The sequence below is a fragment of the Pelecanus crispus genome, chromosome 2 (assembly GCF_030463565.1).
Source record: "Pelecanus crispus isolate bPelCri1 chromosome 2, bPelCri1.pri, whole genome shotgun sequence".
In the NCBI taxonomy this organism is placed as follows: domain Eukaryota; kingdom Metazoa; phylum Chordata; class Aves; order Pelecaniformes; family Pelecanidae; genus Pelecanus; species Pelecanus crispus.
The window spans coordinates 72,484,936-72,500,376 of record NC_134644.1 but is presented as its reverse complement, the minus strand read 5'-3'; the positions used below and the strand labels follow the sequence as shown (position 1 = coordinate 72,500,376).

General features: G+C 38.0%; 1 protein-coding gene across 1 annotated transcript in view; it reads left to right on the top strand.

Annotated features, from left to right (window-relative positions):
• The window catches only part of CDKAL1 (CDKAL1 threonylcarbamoyladenosine tRNA methylthiotransferase), a 432,229-nt gene extending 417,301 nt beyond the window's left edge, over nucleotides 1–14,928 (top strand). The window contains exon 16 of the mRNA XM_075704904.1: nucleotides 14,722–14,928. Coding sequence (XP_075561019.1) covers nucleotides 14,722–14,928 — 207 coding nt within the window. The remainder of the gene's footprint in view (nucleotides 1–14,721) is intronic.
• The last annotated feature ends 513 nt before the right edge of the window (nucleotides 14,929–15,441 follow it).

The following is a 15,441-nucleotide window of genomic DNA, read 5'->3' as shown; positions in this document are numbered from 1 at the left end:
TCAGCATATTTACTTTCATTTCTTTTCCTGGAATCAGGACCACAACCCAGGTTTGGTGTAATAATAAAATTATGATTTGGGGAAAACTAGGACATATTTCTTCCATCCTAGATAATATAAAAACCTGAGGCTTCGGAATTATGGTGAGGAAGAAATATGTACTTCATATATACTTCATGGTGCTTCAGCTTTTAATTGTCAAGGTCACAAGCACTGGCAGGAAGTCATTTTTAATTAAGATACATTGCTATAAAATCAAAACTAAAGTTGAGCTACATGGTGATCTAAGCCATCAAGGTATGCAAGAAATAATAGGGATTTTTCTCATACAGTCTTTATTGTAGAGAAGGGCTGACAAATCATTTGTAAAATAAAAACACGAATTTAAAAAAAATTCAGTGATAAACACTTCTTAAAAAGAAATGTGCGTTTTTAGTTGTTCTTGGTGATGATAATCACGCAGAATAAGGTCCTGAAGGCAGACCATGTTTGACCTGCCTGGCTCATCATTCTGTAAGAAAATAGTTATTTCCCAGCTTCTGTCTCAAGGTAAGACAACAAAGGCTATAACGAATGTTGATGTTGCTGTGCTATCAATGTCCTCTTTATGACACTTTTCATTTTGCCTTTTTACCTGACCTTAGCAGTAGAAACACTGTTTTGTGGGACTTGGCCTGTAAAGAAGTCCTCTCCACAGATGCATGAGCATGTTGTCATTATACTAGTGCAGAAATGGCCAGCCTCTGGCATGGGACAACTTGCAGCCACCAGAAGAGTTCACCTGCCTCACTAGGTACTGTCCAATGCCCTCTTTTCCGGTGGCTACCAGGTCAGGGTCATACATATCGGAGCATATGTGATGTGTGGAGAAGGAGAGCTAGTAGCTATTAATCACATGATGAATTTATGCCTGGCTGTGTGATTGGCAAGGCATGGTAGTGCCTTGAATAGACTCATTTGGCCTATCAAATAGGATTGACCACCCAGGTACTACAACATGAGATAGATGTGTGATTGATAAATAGTGAAGGAATGAAACATGACTGGCTGGAGAGCCAGATGTCAAATGCAAAATAAAAAGCAAGAGCCCCTCGGAAATTAATGTTCTTTTTCTTTACTCTCAGTGTAACCATGGGGTCCTTGAAACAATATTATATGAGAAAACTATTCACTAAATGTCTTAACTTTCAAATTGATGGATTGCTCTTTATAGCTATATATATGCTGAGGCAGAACTTTAAAAAATGCTCCTTTTTGGTTTGGGGTGGCTTGGAAGTTTTTGTGAAAATACTTTTGATGGAACAAAGATGTGTAGGCAGTACATTTAAGCTCTTTTTGTCAAAATATCACATGGCTACAGAAGTACCTATGCATAATATCGACCAGATGGATTTCTGGTCCTCAAGAAAGGGTCTTGTTATCAGGACTAGAGGATTTTTTTAAAAATCTTGTCCTTGTTTTGACATGACTTCATATGTGATTGTAAGTCATTTCAGTCAGTCTGACTGTGCTTTATCTTATCCGTATGGAATCTATTTTGCAATTCTCACATACAAAATCTCTGATAAGTGCAGATAACATAATTATCATACAAAAAGGATAGCTGTGAATATCCATTTCTGACACAGTTTTTTCTAAATACAAGAACTTTAATTTAGTAAAGTAATGGAAGTAGTGCTTAGAATGACAGGAATTCTTTTCCTCTTTCAACTATTCAGCATGTATCTCTGTCCAAAGAAACATTAGTTCATTATTTTTTCAGTGAGGAGTGCTTAAGATTTTGTAGCATAATCAGATTTTGTCACAGAACCACAGGGGAAAGCCAGATGCGTAGCTTTTAATAGCTGGAAAGGAATGAATTAGAGTTATGCTTGGGAGAGTATCTTGTGTGATAAAAAAAACTGTTGTAGCGCTGCTTTAGTATGGAGACATGAAGCATTTTAAAATCCAAACCCACCAATTTGTTAAAGGCTATGTTAAGTCCCACAGTTATCCTGTGGCCTTGCATATCTCACCCCTGTGGGCACCTTGTCTATGTTTGCCATTTTCAGGTTGTCTTCTGTTTTGTTTGTGTTTATCTCAGATTTTCTTAATTTCTTTTCCTGAAAGCAGTGTATTGTAGTATTACCTAATTTTAGGAAAGATTTCATGGGTTTCAGAGAAGTAGAGGTGAGTGAAAATCCTTTCAAAGATTGTCAGTCTTTTGTAAGAACCTCACCATTTCCTCGCTTACAAGGAAATGGCCATCATCTGCTCATACTGTATTTGATAGAAACTCATTACCATTTTAATTTAGGCCTAACACCGCAAATCTGAAAAGTAGAAGAAATACCTTTGCAACAGTTTACTATGTAAAATCGTTCTCGCATCCTGCATCGCTGTACAATGGTAGCATCCAATCAGATAGGTCCCTCGGCTGTGAAAAGGTGGGGAGAAGTGGGAACTTCAGACTCTTCGTACTTAGGAGCAAGCTCATTTGTTGAAACACTGTTCCCCATGCTAAGCAGTACCACCTCCCTCCCTTTCATTTTTTTTTTTTTATCCAGTTTTCATCTGCTCTTGCATTTAGTTTTGAAACACCATGAAGCAGAGACAATCCTTGTGCAAGAAAGCTCCATTCACAGAGTTAGAGAATGAACAAGTGAGTAGTTGAACTAACAAAGCCTGATTTTTCATGCTTTGGGCCCTCTGTTTCCTTCCATGTTTCTGCAGCAAAAACCACAGCTTCCTCTCCACATCTTCCGTATCTTCTCTGACTGCCTGTGGACAAAAATGTGTTATAGGTGGTTTGTGTGACTACTGCATGTGATCTGGAGTTTTAGGAGTACAGATTGGTCAGCAGGGTGGTGGCAAAAAACAGATTGCTGAGGCTGGGCTTTGGCCTTTCCCTTGATGGGAGCACTGATTTAGGTCTCTTTTTTTTTTTTTTCTGGAAGCCCTTGCAGTTTATGAAACTTGCTGGACTGCTCTTCCATTGTTGAAGTTAGTGAGTAGGCTCAAAAGTTACTAGGATGGGCAGAGATAATGAAGTGGAATTGAGGACACCACTTGCTCAGGAGACAATTCCAGTTAATACTTGCATTCACCTAGAGACAAAAGCAACAACAAAACAACAAAGCAAGCTGTATTAAAATATTATGGGTTCTGTTCTATAGAGCAGTGTCCTTTTCTAAATAGAGAAAAGTATAATACTGCAATGACACTGAAGACCTGTAATATGTGATAACAAGAAGAAATTAAGAATTATATTTCTTACGTACATATGCGCACAAATTATTTGGAGTGTAAAGTGAAGTACTCTGAGCTAAGGAAATTCTAGAGTTTCAGTTCCTCTTTTCCATGTAAATGCCAACCATATTATGTTTCAGCCTTTAATTATGTGCTTATGCGCTATTTTCACACACACACACACAGAGATTTGTTTCCTTCTGTGCTTGGAGCTGAGACTATTCATTTAATAAGCTATTGTTAGATATTTTTCCTCTTCATTGTTCATTGTGTAATAGCACTGTTATTTGCTACATGCTGTTTAAACCTCACTCTCAAGGGAGTTATTAATTTCTTTCTAACCTTTCCTGTGACCACTATAGTTAAATTTCTGAATGCTTCAGAAACAGTAATAAGTTTATTTTTACATTACCCTCCTGAAATGCCGCTTTCATCTTCCTGTTTCAGAGATGAAGATGAGGCAGATGTTCAGAGTGTCAGCTAGAAGGTTAGTGTAGTGAACAAATTTGATGGTGCTCAGTTTAAAATGCTTGGAATAGATATTTACAAATTATTAAAGTTTTGTAGCATGTGTTCAAGCAAATTGCAGTGGTGACTGTTCAGCATTTAAGAGAAACTAACTCCGGGGTATGAAGTCTCAGAGCAAAAGAGGAAATTAGTACTTGTTACTTCATGGTTAATTCCACAGGAATTGATTTTCTCCTCATGAGCTAATCCTAGAATTATCAGATATAACCTGATAGAGCACACCGTGTAAAACCTGTGTGGGAGAAGACTGAGGTCCAGTGGATTCATTGGAGGCTCTCACCTGAGGTACAAGTAGCCAGTATTTGAGCATGATAGGGCGCAAGTTCGTGCTTATGCACTTCAATCCTTTACAGATACAGAAGTTGGGTGTCTAGTCAGACCACCCTCTGAATGATATAAATGCTCTCCTGAGGGTAGATATTCGTTACAGCCTGTAGATTGGATACTTAGTATTCTTTGATGTCTTAGACGAAGTGCCAAGGTGCTATCATGATTATCTAGCATAAAATACACAGCAAGCCAAGAAAGGTTTTTCTCATATAATCTTTATTGTGGAGAAGGGCTGACGAATCATTTGTAGAGACTGGGGATACAGAGACTGTGTTAGAGCAGTTAGGCTTGCTAATCACAGAAAGTAACCATTGTTTGATGTTTCCATGAGAGAGTCCTCCATTAACTGCAGTTGAACTTGACTGAGTGTGAAATTAAAAAGGAGACTCAGATTTCAAGACACTCCCTCAGGTGCTCAAAAGTATGCTGGCTGGCACTGTGGGAGACCTCCTAAAACAACTAAGGATACTTAAAGGAAAGAGGCCATGACAATATGAAAAGAAAACTTTTATATTATCACTGAACCCACAAAGTTGGTCAAGATCAGTCACACTTTATCAACTGTTAAATGTCAGGCTTGCATGAAAGGCTCCTTTTTGCCAAGGTCTGATTCCAGCTGTGCTTGGTGAGCATCTACCATCCCTGGAACTGGAAGTGTTAAATACTGGGCAGAAAAGTCTGTGAAAAGGAATGTAAGAGAAATTGTCAGGAGACTACATACTAGGGCATCGCCTAGCTTTAAGAAAATGTATTTAAAACTTAAACTTGACAAAGATAAAAGGGTTTAGAGGCTATGTTGGCTTCTGGTGACAACTGGAGTCTAAGACAGGAATCGTAGAGACCTGATTGCTAGCTTGCATTATGGCACTGGAGACCCCTCAATCTTCTTTGTTTCTCTATCTGTGAAATGAGGGATGCATATAGATCCCACAGCTACCGACTGGTATGGAGTTTGAAACTCTGGAAACTAGCATAATTCCTAAATATTAATGCTGCTTGTTTATACTGTGTTTGTTATCCATGAGGTTGGAGTGTAAGAAGGGCCCATATCCTTTGTCTCTATGATTGTCTTATAATACGATGTTGAAGTCTCCTTAGAACATTCCATTTGTAATGCTCCATTCTGTAGGAATAAATGAAAACACCATAAATTCAGGATTATGACATATTCTAGGATTAAGAGGAAGGCTTTAGCCAAGAATATGTACATACATGTTTATTCTACTTTGCTCCATGTGAAAGATCTTTAAAAGCTTTTCCTGATTTTGGGAGAGAATGTCCCTTGAGATATTTCTTGGATATTTATCAGTGTTCTTTGCAAATAGCAATGGTTAGAAAGGCTTTTAGTATTTTATGCTTTCCACCATTTGGGAGTATAGAATTCCTATTAAAGATAGTGTTTTAATATATACTCAGAGAGTTCACTTCCAAGTGAAGGCAGTATTACTCATTTCACTGTTGGTACGTGACTATCATTCAGTTATATGGGTGGTTCTTGTGGCATGAATGTATATTTTCAGATCTAGCTATTCATTTTACTGGGGTACGCTTTCTGATGGAAACCTTTTGTGTCTTTGCCTGTAGCTACCATTGACCTCCATATAATTGTCATTGTTATTTCAAGATTTAAAAGGAAAGCAAAAAGGTGATGGTCTCTGAAGGCTTGTGCTATAAAAAAAGTATATCTCGGTTATAGAACAGTCTTTGAACATTCACATACTGCTAGCTCTTTATCATTCTTTCATCATCCAACAAAATACACTGGGAAAATTGTTGTATTGTAAACACAACCCTAAAATACTTATTAAAAAAAAGAATAACCGAAAAAAACAACAAAAAAAAAATCTCTTTGATCCTTTAAAGAAGGAGCAAGCTGGAATCCTGTGGAATGATATCTACGAAGACAGGCCATGGTATGCACACTGAGAAATGGTATTTAGTGTTATTACAAGTAAATGTACATCCTGTAATTCATTCTAATACATTTTCAAAGCCATGAAGCCTGTGCTGGTGATCTCTAGGAAACAGGTTCGTATGTTAGCCAACTAATTACCAGATAAGTGCCTAGAGCAAGCACCTGCCATCTCCTTCATAAAACTGTGCTATGCACAGGGAAATAAATAGTGACAGATCCCCATCCTGAATTTGTCCACATCGTGTTGCTAGGTTCATTCTTCATTTCAAGTCATTACTTGGACGACTGTGTTTTTTGTATCACAGACTTTTTCCGCTTAAAAGATCCCTTGGTTCTCTCATGGTTGCAAGCGCTAACTGGAATGCCAGCTTGCATGTCACTTGTTTCTGGCATAGTGATTGACACCCCTCACACCTTATTAAAAAAAGGCAGCTCAGGATCCAGATATCACACTGACTGTTTTCCAAAATGTTGCTTCTGACCTTGAATGACAGGTTATTTTGACAATGCATTATTTGTATAGTGGGAGGATACTAAGTCACTAAGTTTAATAGCAGCACAAAATACAAATATGTAAAAAAGAGTCAACTCCTGGCCGGAACCATTTATAGGTAAATATAAAGAAACAAGCTAAAACAAGTGAGTATAATGGAAAGCAGCACAAGACTGTGTTTTAAACATTTTGGAGGTGTTTTTGGCTTGTGTTTTCTTGGTTGTTTGTTTATCTTCTTTTTGTTTCTTTTGTTAGGTCATCTTTTTGTTTGTTTCCCTCCTCCTCAAAGTGTACATCAAAAAGGAAGTAATTTAATAAGCCCCAGTTACTCAGCCTGCTGTCTAGCTTTTAACTGCATTATGGATTTTGAGGGCTCATTGAGGGAATAATAAAAGACTATTTGGGGAAGGAAAAAGGAGCAGGTCTACCCTTAGGTAAGAACACTGAAGAAAGCAGTGCCAAGAAAAATACCAGTGGAAACTTACAATAGTGGTGGGAAGTTCAGGTACAGTAACTTATAGAGAGAGAATTGATTTATTTTATACTCTTACATGGGAATATTAAAGTTTGAATTTAATGTTAATGTAGGAGGAGGAAGTTCCAGAGGTGGGTCTGTGCGACATGGACAGGAAGTCATGATATGGCATGTCACTCCGAATTTGTGTTCCTATTGGCATCTCTGCTTTTGTTTATTAAGAGAGGCCATATGGTCAGACGATGCAGGGGAGAAATGGGGAGAAGTAGAAGAAAAACGGGACAGACAGGAGGAGACTGTAGTAGTAATCAAGGTGAAAGGTAGATGAGTATTGGGAAAGGTGTTTTTTCTATGCTGAGCAAAGAATCAGACAGATCATGCAAGTGTTACTGCGGCAAAAAAAAAAAGATTTTGCTGACTTGCTATGGAGGTCAGGAGCAGGCCATAGTTAAAGATGATCTCCTTAAGGGATGACAAACGTGGAAGAAACTGTCAGTTTTGATGCAGCTGAGCTTAAAGTCAATCAATCTCTATATCCTCCCATTATTAAATGTGGTTTATGTTTGTATTTGACCATGGCCCGGCAGCTAGGAGTATTGCTTACCTGACTTGATGGGGTCATGTGTAGTGATCTTGATGTAAATTAGGAATTGGTAACTGGAACGAGCTCAGCATAGGGTCACAGAGATGGTCAGGGGCTGGAGCACTTGGCCTGTGAGGAAAGGCTGAGGGAGCAGGCTTGTTCAAGCCTGGAGAAGGGGTGGCTTCAGGGATGGGGGAGAGAATCAGAGGAGTAAGAGTGAGAAACACTCCTGGGTTGAGAGAAGAACAGTTTAATAATTGAAATAAAATAAAGTAAAATAATAATAACAACAATATAATAATAATAGTAATAATAATATACAAAGCAAGTGATGCACAATGCAATTGTTCACCACCCACCGACCGATACCCAGACAGTTCCCGAGCAGCGATGGCTGCTCCCCGGCCAACCCCCCCCAGTTTATATACTGAGCATGATGTCATATGGTATGGAATAGCTCTTTGGTCAGTTTGGATCAACTATTCTGGCTGTGCCCCCTCCCAGTTTCTTGTGCACCTGGCAGAGCATGGGAAGCTGAAAAGTCCTGGACTAGCATAAGCAGTACTTAGCAACAACTAAAAACATCAGTATGTTATCAACATTCTTCTCCTACTAAATCCAAAACACAGCACTGTGCCTGCTACTAGGAAGAAAATTAACTCTATCCCAGCCGAAACCAGGACAGGGTGGCTTCAGGAGACCCTAACAGAAGCCTACCCTTGTCTATGGGAAGGTTACTGAGAAGACCGAGCCAAGCGCTTCACAGTGGTGCATGTGGGAGGATGAGACACAGTGGGCGTAAGTTGAAACAAGAGGTTCAGACTGTATATGAAGAGAAACATTTTCCCCATGAAGATGGTCAGGCAGTGGAACAAAGGCCCAGAGAGGCTGTGTAGTCTCCATCCTTGGAGGTTTTCAAAGCCCAATTAATTAAATCCCTGAGCAAACTAGGCCATAGCTGACCCTTCTTTGACCAGGAGGATGGACCAGATGCAGTCGGAATTGTCCTAGGATTCTATGACAGACAGTAAGACAAGACAGTTTTAGTGACTTGCAAGATGTTTTGATTAATTTATTTTCTTGCTATAACTTCAGTGGTAATGATTTGGGGTTAACAGATTAAGAATCCTAATTAATGCTAAGACTCTGACCATTTACTGAGAAATTAATAATAAATCTGTATTTATCCTTCAGCTCAGTTCTTTCCCCTCACTTGCATACTGAAGCATGCAGTCATACATCACACACATACACAAACACATATGTATATATGCACACAAAAAGAAGAAACAATATGAAATTCCTTTGCAAAAGTGCCTGGCTGCTTTATTTATTTTTTCAAAGTTTCCCAGTTCTTAAAATGGGTAATAAACTCCCAAGTGTATTTGGAATCAGTGAATTCCTAGGAATGGTGTACAGCTGATAACATCTGACACAAGCATGTTTGTAGACAACGTTTTAACAACATAACACTTGCATTCATTGGAATACATGGTGGCAGGGATGCTTCTTATGGGAATTATCATGTTAATTCCATTAGAAAAAAATATTTTGTATGCCATTTATTTTCTACTTTAAGATCAGAATTCCACATTTGCAGAAGGCTGGTAGAATTTCGTTAAGTAATAAATCAAAGGAGGTCTCTTAATACCTACAGAACTAAATGTGTCTTCCGGAACTATTCAATAAAATTTAATTTACATATTTTTTGGATGTGTAATCTATGTGACCTTCGGTAACTGTTTGTTTTTTAAATCTGAAAAATGTCTCCAAAGAGTAATAGCCCAGAGTTCCAAATGGCACAGTAGGATATGTAATGCATATTTTAACATGTTTTCTTTTAATTTGTCACTCAGACTTGTTGTGCATGATTATATAAAAGTCCGTATTTTTAAAGCCAGTAGTACAAGTGTGTAAGATATACTTGGTTGGGCTAAAAAATTCAGAAGTCTAATTTATCTTGAGATATGCTCAGTCAAGTAGTTTTTCACAGCAGTTAGCTAATACTTCAAGCTCTAACAGTGCCCCTGAGCCATAAAAGAAATTTGCATGTAAGAAATGTTTTGAATCTATTAAAACCTCAGCTCAGAGCTAAAGAGTTGCTCTCATGTCTTTGTTGACTAACTTGAAGTGAGATCTTATGAAAAGCTAGGCTGTGATCGACAGATGCCAAAGCTTAGGTTTTGATGTGATTATGTATTTCTTTCATGCATGGCAGTTTAAGCCTGGGACTGGAGCTTCAGAAAGACAGCAATCAATGGGTCTGTGCAAGAGTACACAAAATATATTACTCCTGGCAGTCGTCAAGGCAGAATTATTCAAAAAATAATCTGAAATGCATTTGATCATACACTAGATGGTTTAATAATTTATATTATACCTTATTAGCAAAGTCTTGTGTTTACTTTGTGGCTGCCAAAACAAGATGAAAGGCTGCCTCCATGGAAATACAAGATGCTTAGCTCAAAGTATCTGTCTTTGCATTTCAGTTTGATAATTTCCCTTCCTCCCCTCATTTTGATTAATAGTAATACAGGTTTAAATCTTAGAGTACCTTTTCCTTCATTGCGGTCCTTTTTAGCGAGAGCAATGATCCTTATTAACAACAAGCCTACCAAAGAGTTTATGGCATATCAAGACTTAAATTAGTATAAACGCATATTTCTGGAAACTTCTTTACCTTAGGATTTCCTCCAAGTATTTTTTTGGGTAAAAGAGTCTTTGGATTTAGTTCTAAATTCCACTGAACTGAATCATTATACTCATCTTCCAGAGTCTTGCAGCCACAAAAGTGTGATTTCTGAGCTCAGCTCAAGAAACTTGCACTCTGAGTAGTGATTGTGTATGGTAAATATCACTAGTTATATCAGTTCAGAATATTACAGAAACACTCTGAAGATTTCCTTAAAAAGTTAAGGCACTGCAAGTATTTTATCTAGAGATACGAATAAGGGGCTTTCAGAATTAATACTCCTATAAAGTGAGAGCACAGGGAGTGGACCAGTGTAACTGCTAGTTCAGCAAATGAGATCTTTGCCTTCACCCAGCTTTTTTACACCAAAGGTGCATGAAAGAGCTCTAATAAACTTGGTTTTCTGTGGAGAACTCCCCTCCCCACAAAACAGGAAAGATCTTTTCTGCAGGTGTCTTGGATAGCTCTTCAAGGCAAAGTATACAGGAGGATCTCAGAATATGGCACTACAGTATTGCAAACTCTGAAGCTCATATGACAACCCAAAAAAGCCCTTGTAATCTGCCTTGTCTACCCTAGAAGGCTTAATTTTAATTTTACTTTCTGTAGCTTCATCCTCTCCCCTCCTTCCCTGTGCATGCAATATACACTACAATATATACCATATACTTTACCTGAAAACTAGTTGCTCAAACAGAGCCTACAGAAGGACTTTTTGCCCAAATAAAAATCTATATACAGTGGTTTCACTAGCACAGCTGGTAATATGATACTCGTATGTTAGTAGGAACTGATTATATTCTGGACAGGCACTTCACTGTTGTCCAGACTGCAGTGAGGGCCACTCAGCCCTTAGCTCAGGCTTAAGAGAGTGCAAGAACATGGTCAGTTTAGCAGAGCTCTTCCTATTCCCACTGCGAGTTTGAGAGCTGCACAACAGACTCTTAGAAAGAAGCATCTATCTGCAGGTGTCTCCGAGAGATTATCCTGTTTTTAAAAGCTGTTGTACAAATTGTAGGGGGGACAAAAGGCTGCCATTTTCTAAAGGAGCTTTTCAGTTGCAGGGAACCAGATGTACCCTTTTTCACAAATGCATCTTCTGTGACAATAATGATGGAAATTTTCAAGGAAGCCGGTGGTATTACCCATGTGTCAGTGTTGCAAGGCAGGATTTTGGGGCAAACTGGAGAATAGTTCTTAGAAAACATGGATCAGATGGACATATTCATTACTTCTCTTGGAAGAAAATACTTGGCAGGATCATCTGAAGACATACACATTATCAAACAGAAATGCAGTAGTGTTTTAAGGGATAAGCTGTGAACTACATCTCAAAGAAAAGGGTCGCTTCAGTTTGCAAATTGTGATCTTTTTGTCCATATAGGAACAGTTTCATCCATGAGAAAATTTGTAAAGAATTCAGGTTAGCAAGGTAATAGGAGTAGTATTTCATGTATGCATCTATTGAAAGAAAAACTTCTGGTTTGACAGTCTCTTACATGATCTGAGATACTGCGAAAATCTGAAGGTTTTGAGCGGTTTAGAAAATGTGGCTAACAGTTGAAACAAATGTATCGGAGTTCAAAATGTAAGATAGAAGGAAAACGAAAACATAGTGAAATTGTGGGAATTGTACCTCCAACCCAATTAAGTTTCATTATTAGTAAAATACTGTAAAAGAAAATCTCATCTACAGAATGACAGTAAAAAATGGGTTTAGTGTATCAGTATGATCATCTAATTTATGGGAAATATGATAAAATAAGGAAGAAAATGGGACTCACAACTTTACAGGCTGACTTACTCAGATGAAATACCACTGGGACAACTGGCCGTAGGGCCAGTGGCACTCCCCACCACCGGAACTTTGTAAACCTTGCTAAAATCTCTGTTGCCATTCTGTCCTACTAGCAGTATGCAACACTACCTAATGCATATGCATAACATACTGCAATAGAGGATTAAGAAAACAATATGGTAACAAAAAAATAAAAACCAATATTTCAAGATCAAAATTATACCAACAAGATGGTTGGTTTTATGTTGGAAAACAGTAAAACAGAAATGAAGTGCCAGTGAAATCACTACCAAAAGCTACTGCACAGGAACATGAATGCATGCATGAAACACTAATTTGTTGAACTGTTAGTAAAGGGAAAAAAACAAAAAGTCCCTCAAAACTTTTCACAATTTGTAACTTGCATTTGAGGTGTTTTGCTGGCTATCCCCAGTCTTTGCAGGGACAGGTATATAGGAACTGAGGCTGCGCATGAAGAAGGAGCATTGAGGAGAAAGTTACAAAGTCATTTATGAGGTACTGGCCATTTTATCTGTTTTCTAAGGGATAGCATCTAGTCTTGCACCACTAAATATTCAGGACTTTACTCATTATCAAGCTGTGTAGAAATATCTAATAAAGAGTTGGCAGTCTGATTGTAGTCAGCCAAATTTGAAAAGTCATGAATCGGTGAAAATTAAATATCAGAAGAAATCAGTCTTTGGTTGTATTGGTATTTTTACAGCCTTATTCATTCTTTTAAATCACCTTAGCCTCAGTGTTAACGTACCAATGATACATGTAAAAATGGGTCATGACCATAAATTATGCAGCTTAGATTGGTAGAGGTTTGTGAGACCTGCAAAGAAAAGAAAGGCTTTATAAATGTCTAGAAAGAGTAAATTGCAAATGAGTTTTGATTCATACATAAAAAATCCTCAGTACTGTATGGTTTCCAGTTTATTCTGTAGGCAAAGGTTAATCAGCTTTGGTTTGGGGGGATAAAATAGCTGTGGCCAGTTACTAAAATTTCAGATGCCTTAGGAATTGATTGTAATTAATCGCTTAACAATATGAAGCACTTCAGTAGTTTTTGATGAAGCTAACATATCCTGCGCAATATAGACTGAAGTCCTGGATTAGTGTTATTATTGTGCTTTAACGCTGTGGAGAACTACACCCCAATTTGCCTACCTGTTTCCTTTTCCTCTGTTTACCCAGTTGATGGTCTTGTGGGTGCAGTATGTATAAGAAGTGATCCTCATTTCATACGTCATTTGTTCAGTAACGCTTTGCCTGTGTGAATTGTGATCAAAATCATACCTCAGATGTTAGAATAGCATTTACGCCAGACTGTCATTTGCCCCTTTGATGCTTACTTACCTAACCAGTAGTAATGATTATTTTCCTTCTACAATTACTATAATGGAGCTGATTCCAAAATGGAAAAGAGGAGGCAGTTACAGACAATTTGAATTGTGCTGTCATACTTTCATGGGCAGGCACCTTTCTTGGAGCTTTGATATTTCTTTGCGTTTGCCTAGAAATGTGTTTGCTAAAAGAGGGAGTCGAGCATCTAGTCTGTATTTTCATGTGGCCGTGTTTCAGCTGCTTGGAAATACAAGATTATCCAGATAGGTATTTTCTAGGTCCCTGACGTGTTTTATACAAAATGTGAAGGAGAAAAAAATAAAATTGATTAATCAAAAACCTTTTTTAACTGGAAAATTTCAAACCAATTAAAAATCCAGCTGAGCTCAGTTGAATTCCTAAAAGATTATTGAAATAGAGGGAGGGAAAAAAGAAATTATGAACAGAAATATTGAATCTTATGATGCAAGATCATTACACCTAAGCAAAGGTGTAATTACACCTTTACCACTTACACCTCTCGCAAATGTCATCAGATTACAGTTTTAATAGATGTTTTTACTTTTGAGTAGCTACAACGCTAGCCTGCTGAACTGAACAAGGTTGCAAGAGAGAAGAGTTTCATATTCTTTCCACTTGGATTTTCAGCTAAAATAGTGACTCAACATCCGTAACTTGTGCTGCAGTTAAAAGTCCTCATATTCTGGGGAATCTTGGTGCTTGCAGTCAGGTTGAGAATGGTAATGGCAGGCACAGCAGGGAACTCCAATTCAATATGCTGAATGAGAAGGTGAGTGTTTTAGCACAGCTGCCTCCTGAGGGTCAGGGGAAAGGAAAAGCCCTGTGGGAGGATTTTCAAGCACCGCTGAGCTGGCACAGCAGGAGACGATGATTGACTTTAGAAGAGCCCTGCTGTGCAAAGGATTGTTGTGTTGTGGTCCCCTTTATCACTGGTTAGACATTTCTTTTGAAGAAGCCAGAAATGGGAGAGTAGTGAGATAGCAGCAAAGCAAACAAATAAAAAAATAATCATCAAACAACTCTCTTTGATGACATTGAGGTCTGGAGATTTGTTTCTGTTGCTAATAGCTTCATTGATTTGGCAGTTAATTTCATTAGAAGGATTGACTTTGTATGGCATTGGTAAGATTTCTGTATGAAAAACTGATTACCTGATGATGATGCAGTGCAGGTTGAGCTGTTGTTTGTCTTGAAAAAAGGGATGTTAATTTGAACCTCAATATAAAGAGGAGATTTTATTTGCATTTGGTATGTGCAATCAGAAATACCTAACACAGTTTCAATCTTAATATGTGCATTTCTTCACAGGAGTTCAGACATGCACCACAGAATGGCACAAACTGGGAAGCACACCCTTCTGCTGAGATCCCAGTGAAAACACCGCTCAGCTCCTGGATGGCTTTGCAGCTCCCATGGCAACAAGAAGGAGGTGGACTGAAGATGCTGTCTGTCAGCCTGGCTTTACTGGCAGTTCTTGTTATGTTTTACTATGGAGGAATGAAAACAGAACTGTGAACTGAATGAGGCTTTTATGAAAACAATAAAACTGCTGTTTAAAATCTTCAAAGGAAACATTTTTACCAACAGTGCTTTTTTTTTTTTTTTTAAAAAGAAGCTAATATAAATTGGGCAATAATTTGTACTCACCCTATGCCTTTCCTGTCATTCATAACAGAGTTATGTTATGCTGTTACTAAGCTCTATCTAATAACCTACCTTGCCAAAATTTGGAATCCTTTGTTGGCAGAACAGTTTCTTGCATCTTTCCTCTTCTCTTTTCTAAAATGATGCAATGTTTGCATTGCTTACTCTTTTCATAACTGCTGTAGAAGGTAAAATTGCATGCAGGATACTCATGAAGTTTATAAGAAATCTTTCCATTGACTGATGTTGGTAATCTTTTATGGTCAGAACATTTAAAGCTTTCCTAAAGATTATGCTTAATGCAGTGTGATGGTTTGATATGTGTCTTTTTACATTAGAATCAAACACTGCTGGGCCATTAAAGTTTGTCATTTGTTGCTATTG